Source organism: Procambarus clarkii, chromosome 67 (assembly GCF_040958095.1).
Source record: "Procambarus clarkii isolate CNS0578487 chromosome 67, FALCON_Pclarkii_2.0, whole genome shotgun sequence".
NCBI classification, from domain to species: domain Eukaryota; kingdom Metazoa; phylum Arthropoda; class Malacostraca; order Decapoda; family Cambaridae; genus Procambarus; species Procambarus clarkii.
In genome coordinates this window covers 14659422-14667285 of record NC_091216.1, presented here as the reverse complement: position 1 = coordinate 14667285, position 7864 = coordinate 14659422, and the positions used below count along the sequence as shown (strand labels likewise).

At 48.3% G+C, this 7864-nt stretch overlaps 1 protein-coding gene across 1 annotated transcript in view; it reads right to left on the bottom strand.

The window, feature by feature from the left end:
- Positions 1 to 413: 413 nt before the first annotated feature.
- LOC123767550 (sodium voltage-gated channel paralytic) overlaps positions 414 to 7864 on the bottom strand; it is a 328629-nt gene continuing 321178 nt past the window's right edge. Inside the window, exon 34 of the mRNA XM_069310354.1 lies at positions 414 to 7395. Coding sequence (XP_069166455.1) covers positions 6308 to 7395 — 1088 coding nt within the window. The 3' untranslated portion in view covers positions 414 to 6307. The remainder of the gene's footprint in view (positions 7396 to 7864) is intronic.

Here is a 7864-nt window from a genome sequence, read left to right as displayed (position 1 = left end):
CTTTACACTTGTTTAGTCCAGCCAATATTATAATGATTTGCACACGTTCTTACAGATAGTGTCTAATTCTAATTACTATCATTATAACGACTGATAATTTAACAATCCCAACCTGTTATATATATTCTTTTCATTTTTGCTTTCAATCGCGGCTGTCTTTCAGAACTTATTTCGTCACAACTTTTCCTGCCGAGAAGGTATCCGTTCCATTGATACCATTGTCACGTATACCCCAAGAGATCTCTGTTCATGGACATTATTGTCACGTGTACCCCTAGAGATCCCTATTCCATGGATACCATTGTCACGTGTACCCCTAGAGATCCCTATTCCATGCCTTCTAATACCATTATCCACGTGTACCCCTAGAGATCTTATTGCTACTTCTGCACCTACACTCCCCAGAGTGTAGGTGCACCTACACTCCCACCTGCACTCACCAGGAGTCACGGAGACACTCACATCTACACTCACCAGGGGACACTCCAACCTACACTCACCAGGAGACACTCCCACCTACACTCACCAGGGGACACTCCCACCTACACTCACCAGGAGACACTCCAACCTACACTCACCAGGGGACACTCCCACCTACACTCACCAGGAGACACTCCAACCTACACTCACCAGGAGACACTCCCACCTACACTCACCAGGAGACACTCCAACCTACACTCTCCAGGAGACACCTTCATTCATTTCTACGTGCAGCTTCAATCATACCGTGCACAGACTACTCTCCCGCGCATATGACTCATCAATCTACTCCCATGTACATGATTCATCAATCTACTCTCCCCGCACATGACTCATCAATCTGCTTTCCCACGCACATGACTTATCAATCTACTCCCACGCACGTGACTCATCAATCTACTCTCCCACGCACATGACTCATCAATCTACTCCCACGCACATGACTCATCAATCTACTCTCACGCACATGACTCATCAATATTCTCTCCCACGCACATGACTCATCAATCTACTCCCATGTACATGACTCATCAATTTAATCCACACACGTGATTCATCAACCTACTCTCCAACGCACATGACCCGTCAATCTACTCCCATTCACATGACTCATCAATCTACTCTCCCACACACATGCCTGATCCATCTACTCGCCAACACGCATGTCTCACCAATCTACTCTCCCATGCACGTCACTCATCAATTTACTCCCACGTACGTGACTTATTAATCTACTCTCCCACGCACGTGACTCATCAATCTACTCTCCCAGGCATATGACTCATCAATATACTCTCCCATACACATGACCCATTAATCTACTCCCACGCACGTGACTCATCAATCTACTTTTCCACGCACGTGACTCATCAATCTACTCTCCCATGCACATGACTCATCAATCTACTCCCACGCACGTGACTCATCAATCTACTTTTCCATGCACGTGACTCATCAATCTACTCTCCCATGCACATGACTCATCAATCTACTCACACGCACGTGACTCATCAATCTACTCTCCCACGCACGTGACTCATCAATCTACTTTTCCACCCACGTGACTCATCAATCTACTCTCCCATGCACATGACTCATCAATCTACTCTCCCACGCACGTGACTCGTCAATCTACTCTCCCACGCACGTGACTCATCAATCTTCTCTCCCACACACACACAAATTACTTCACCCTGCTAACTTACACACTTGATTTATAATACATTACTCTCCTACATACGTTACCCACAAGCTCTCACTCTCCCACATATTTGACCCACACAGCAAATTAGTTTTCCACGTACCTCTAGGAGCGAAACACTAGGGAAGCCGGGATACCTATCCCTGTGGCAGCTATCAACTGATGATGATTGTGGTGGCTTGAGGGAGGGGGGAGGAGGAGGAGGAGGAGGAGTTGGGGCTCTGTTGTTTGATTAGAGGGGAAGGGGGTTGTTACGTCAATCATCTCCGCAAACCACAAGATTAAGCTGCAACATATCGCCTGGTCGTTGTCTGTTGGTAGTTACGGAAAGTAAGGGAGACGAGGAGTGAAGATTTCTCGAGAATTCTACTTTCGAGGGTATAAGGACTGAAAACATGGAAGGACTATAGGGCAACACGCGCTGAGGTCTGATTGAGGTGAAGATCAGGGATGAGGGAGGAACCCCAAGGACACCCGGGGAAGAATGATGTGGTTGAGGTCTGAGCCCTCGTCTCTGGTGCCCGTTCCCTTGCTTTCCGTGGGTATTCAAACTTACAAAAAGGAATAGCATTAAACCAACACATCTCATCGCAGCCATCAGAATACAAAACAAATTTGCTTATCAAGAATATAACAATTTGAATATTACAGAATTGGTATCACATGAGGATGATCCAAACCAAGAGAAGGACAAACTGAGTGTTGCTGAGTGTTGCAGCGGAGGCCGCCTAGCAAGGTCGTGTGGAGCAGTGCAGTACGGGCCTTGCCTCCAGTGCACCATTCACCTTAAAAACTAAGACGTGTACAAATCTGAAGGAGTTTCACAGCACTGTCTCTTAAAAGTTAGTGTCTGCAGTTACAAGCCTTTGTTGTATGGAGGAGAGGGCAGGGTGCCGGTGGGAGCGGAGCGGTGTAGCAGTGGACACAAGTGAGATGTGCAGCCCGGGCGGTGGGCCTCCTCTGACCTACCATCACCTAGCTACGAACAAGGGGCGGCGCGTCGCCCTGGAGGGAAATAGAGTCGCTCACTGATTGGCTGCCCCGGTGGCACCGTGCCCCCTCGTGCCAGCACAGTCAAGCCTGGAGTATTACTATGGGAGGAGAGAATTCCATCTTATTTTCCGATCACTCAGATAAAAGTTCCATAGCAAAATTTTCAACAATATTCCTATGCTACATGGTTATGAAGTGTTAACAGAGTTTTGGACCAATGAAATAAACTCTGCAAGATATCTAGATACAGAATAATAAAGATTTCCAACACAAGAGAGGTAGGCATTGAGCGACAGGGAGCCTGACACCCACCACATGGTCGACCAGCGGCTGGTGCTCAGCTGCTGCTTTGTGCTCTTGTGAAGGAGGCGGTGGCCGTCGGCAGCGGCGGTGGGCGGGGCCGGGTGGGCGGGCGGGGGCGGGGCCACGTGACGTCACCAGTGGGGGGAAGAGGACGCATGGGACCCAGGCCCGCCCGCACTCCTGGGCGCTAGTTCCCCCGCCGCACGAACGTCACCCCACCGTTCACTGTATCCTCACCTCCTGTTCAGGTCAGCATTTTCTCATGCAAATGGCATTTCTTATAGTTTAGTTTCATTTTATGGCCATACATATAAAATATTTTTTTATTATTCATTATGCACAGAATAATCGTATAATATTGACTTATCTCATGTACTCGTAAGTAATTATTTCATAAATAATGGCGTGTTGACATAGAATATTGTGCAAGAAACGATCCATACCGATTACACTAGATAGTTAAGGCCATCAAGACTCAGACAACCCAGTCTCAAGGGGCAAGCAACGCGGCAACGATATTATTGGGACCTGGAGCATGGCGGGGCTCCGGTCAGCGGGACCAATGTTGAGCTGAGCTGTGTCCTGCACCCCGTGTACTGGGGCGCTGGGTGTTGGGGCAAGGAAGGTAAGCCGGGACAAGGAGTGGCTAAAATTAGCCAGGAAAGAGGATGGGGTAGGGGGGGCTGGGCCAAAGCCGAAGGTAAAGGGAGCATGGGAGAGAGTGAAAGGGAAGGAAAGGTACATAAAGGCTAAGTTCAGTGAAGGATATGGTTGACTGGTGTAGACAATAGTGAGGTGTGGATAATATTTCTGGGTCTTGGTGAACATTGGGAGTCTGGGCGCTGGAAGGCGGACAAGGGTGTGGATGCCACATGGGAGAGAGAACAACTCGAAGGAGTCCAAAGTTTGGCTGGTCAATATAAGGCGTGTAAATTTCCGAGAAATGAATCAAGATATATCAAAATTTTCGCACAGAAAGATGCATTGATCCATCGGAGATGGTGCCGAAGGAAGCCACAAGTTAACCGTATGCCAGTTTTGGATTCGAAACACAACAGCTATGATCTGCTGATATAAACTATATTTACTGATGTGTTTGGGAGGGGTAAGGATGAGGATGGTGTGTGAGGGAGAGCATCTTTGGGGGTCCTCTCTGTTGGGGAAGAGAGAGACGGACGCCCCTAGCACCCACTTCCTCACCACACTCCTCTCTCTCTTGGAATCGAAAATCTAAAATAAAGTTTAAAAGAATTATGAAAATATAACTCTTATTTTTGTAAGAATTAAATGCTAGGTTTGGGCGAAAATCTGATCCCGTAGAAATGAGTAATTATCCTGCATAGCTCTTAGATGAAATTGATCATTATGGAAAGGCATAGCTAAATGAAGGATGGTAATTGGTAAGGCCACATCCCAAGAGACACAGGGTTGTGGAGGAGAGACGTCCCACTGCTGTGGGGAAGGACGGGCCAACGTGTCTCAGGAATCAATAGGTAATGAGCAATTAGATTAAACACTAGACGTAGCGTCAGGAGTGAGGTGATGACAAAGAGGTGGCGACGAGGACTGACAATGTAGATCAGAGGCAGGAAGAGCAGAAAAAGAGGTGGAAATGTTGAATAGACGGGGAAGTTAACTTCGACGGGTGGATGGCACCGAGGGAAAGAGTGGACGCCACAGAAGAGCGCACCCCGGATGGGGGCACCGAGATCTTTGTGATGCCCTGGGGGGAACTATGGCAAGAAACAAAAGTATGGGCAGCTAACGTTTATTGTGGAACTGACATCCACTGTAAAGCACACTGAACCAGCCTATGTATGCCTAGGGTGGACAGAGCAGCAGGTGACAGGGGTAGTAGCTCCACACTTAAGTTAGAGGCACACACTTGACTCCGGCTTGACTTCTCCCTAGCTCGTAGTAGTTGCACGTATCAGTGAGAGTATTAAAGCTTTAAAAACAATGTAACGGCAGAATACATTCTATAGGTAAGAGTTAGTGGAGAATTGTGTGGCAATAACAGGGCGATACGCGCGCCCCCGGCCCAGCCTGAGGCAAGTGACAAGCTCTGGGAACTAAGGAAAAGTCTTACCACTGGGAAGAGAGTATAAAATGAAAGAATAGGAAAGACATTACGCAAGGAGACAAAGGGAAATAAGAGGATATGGTTAGTTATAAGATGTTATGAACTCAAACTGGGAGGTGACGAGTTGGACAAGAGCAGGGAATGGAAGGACTTGCAGCCGGTAAGGGGATAGGGAAGGAAGGGTAAGGGAGGAGCAGCAGGGATGAAGGTAGGGAGACAGATGCATTAGTGTAGCGTTGGGAAGGGTTGCCTGCGGTGACAATATGGAGCAGCGCAGGGGCCGGGTGGCGCGCTGTCCGCAAACACGACAGCTAACAATACAAGTTCTACCTTATTGTGCACCTCGCTACTTGCATTATGCACGGCTTGCACTCGGGTAAAGGCATTTGTGTATCACACACAGTTTATGTGAGGGGTAATAATTATGCAGTTAGAAGTTTCCTTTAATACTTGTTGAGAACTCGTATTGTTGGTGGGATATGCGCATAACAAGGGTTCCTCTCCATATCACCTGCGACACTGCGCTCCGCCCACCTGGGCTGCCATGGTCGCTGCCTGTGCCTGGCCTTCTTCTGCTGCGATCGGTGCCACAGTGGTACTGCTGTGGCAGCCATTGTCTTTATGTTGCTTGTCTGGCAGGCTTGCCCTGACCGTCCTCGGGGAAGGGAAGAGGTGTTGTCGGTGCTTCATACACCGGGTGTCAACAATACTGTGAGCGTGGGCGTGTGTGGGCGGCCATGGGCGGGTTGGCGGCCATGGCCGGGTGGGGGCGGCAGTGTCATCAGGCTCCACGTCACCTCCACGCCAACTAACAAGTGAACGTCATGAGGACGAGGCGCACCCAGCCTCACTTGAGCCGAGCGTCAGTACCAAGACGGGTAAGCAATGGCCCAGTAACCATTTAGAAAATGAAATACAAAAATAAACATATGGTGAATCACTTAGGCCAATAATATCTGCACAGAGGGCGCGGCACTCGTGGGTCGGGAAGCTGAGGACAGTTGGACTGTAAACTTAAACAACAAGGCATTAAGAGTGCGGTGTTCCCGAGCATGAGTCACCCAGCCGACGCCGGTGTCGGCTACAGCAGCCCTACACCGACGGCGCTAATTGCTTGTTAACGGCCGGCTCATGTGGTACTTGATACCAGAGCCATGCGGGAGTTAACAGAGCCATGTGTTAATTAACAACCGGCCCGTGTGTAGTTAAAAAAGCAGCAACAACTTCATTTACTCGCCTTTCATTAGTCACACGTCAGTGGACCGTGACGTCACTGATGGTGATCGCGAGTGAATCACCACCTTATGGCCGTTTTTTGTGACGTAACCATCACTTTCCACCAAGACGGCGGTATCTGCTTGCTTCAGTTCTTCCTGTGACTCGGCACCGGAGAGCGAGGACTGATCTTTGTGTTGACGGTGTTTGCGCCATGCTTGCTGGATTAGCCGCGCGCAGTACTCCTCTCTCTGGCGCCAGAGCGTGGACGACACTGGCTCGTACCCCGGGCGATCCGGAGCAGGAGCCACTTCTCCGATGTCTGCTGAGTCCTCCACTGGGTTGCCTTTGCGTGCAAAGAAGTCCTTGGTAAGCGCGTCCAAGACGTCCACGCAGAACACAAGGTCTCCTTTGCATATCGGTATGTCCATTGACACAATTTTGTACTTATTTGGCTTGTGAATCTGAAGAGGCGCCTCTAGGATATCTAGAAAGTCCGACAGCATATGGAATTCAATAAACTGCGTGCCTTTAGGGTCGAACTGTTGCCAGATTTCATAATACATATCGTAGTCATCATCAGTTAGACCCTCTTCGACGTCTTCCGTCGCCTGGGAGTAGTTTTCGAGGATGACAGCGATGTACATGTTAATGACGATGAGGAAGCTGATGACTAGATAACCCAACAAGTAAGCGATGCCGATAGCCTGATTGCCGCAGTTGCCGGGGTCACCAATCTCGGGATTGGGTGTTTTGCACTCTTTTTCGTTAACAATGCCGGATAGCACACCATCCCATCCCGCTGACGTCATCATTTGGAACAGCAAGATGAAGGACTGGAAGAAGGTCTCAAAGTTGTACACAGAGTCCAGACCTCCAGTGTGCTTGACGTTCATGAAGAAAGACATGCCGAAGATAGCAAAGATGAACATAACGAGGAAAAGCAAGAGGCAGATATTGAAGAGAGCAGGGAGGGACATGGCCAGAGCGAAGAGTAGTGTTCTGATGCCTTTGGCGCCTTTGACTAGACGCAAGACTCGTCCCACCTTGGCTACTCGCACCACACGAAGCAGCGTCGGCGAGACGAAATACTTCTCGATGATGTCCTTCAGCACCAGACCTGCGAGAGAACTCAAGTTACTTGTTGCTCTTAGAATGCTAAACTGCCTTTCCCAATCATGTTTGGCCTGCAAGTAATGTACCAACATCCCACTGGATGATAAGAATTACTGGCTGCTTCTCAATTTATTTTCTTATACCCATGGGCGAGTTGGATCTTTTTTAAATGGCTATAATGTTTTTTATTTTAATGTCTAATGAATCTTTCTAAATTATTTCACATTTGAAAGTAATCATATAAGCAGTGAAAACTGTTGTAAACATGATAACATAGGTATCGGCTAGACACTAAACATGCTCTCTAGAGATGAAGTGATTAGCACTGGCAAGTTGAGATTTAGAATTTAAGCCACAGTACAAGGGTAATAAAAATATACTTGAGGAGAACATCATTCACTACTACACCCGCTCTCTGCTGCCTCTCCCACTACCTTATACCCCATCATTATTTATCATAGCTGGTATCACAT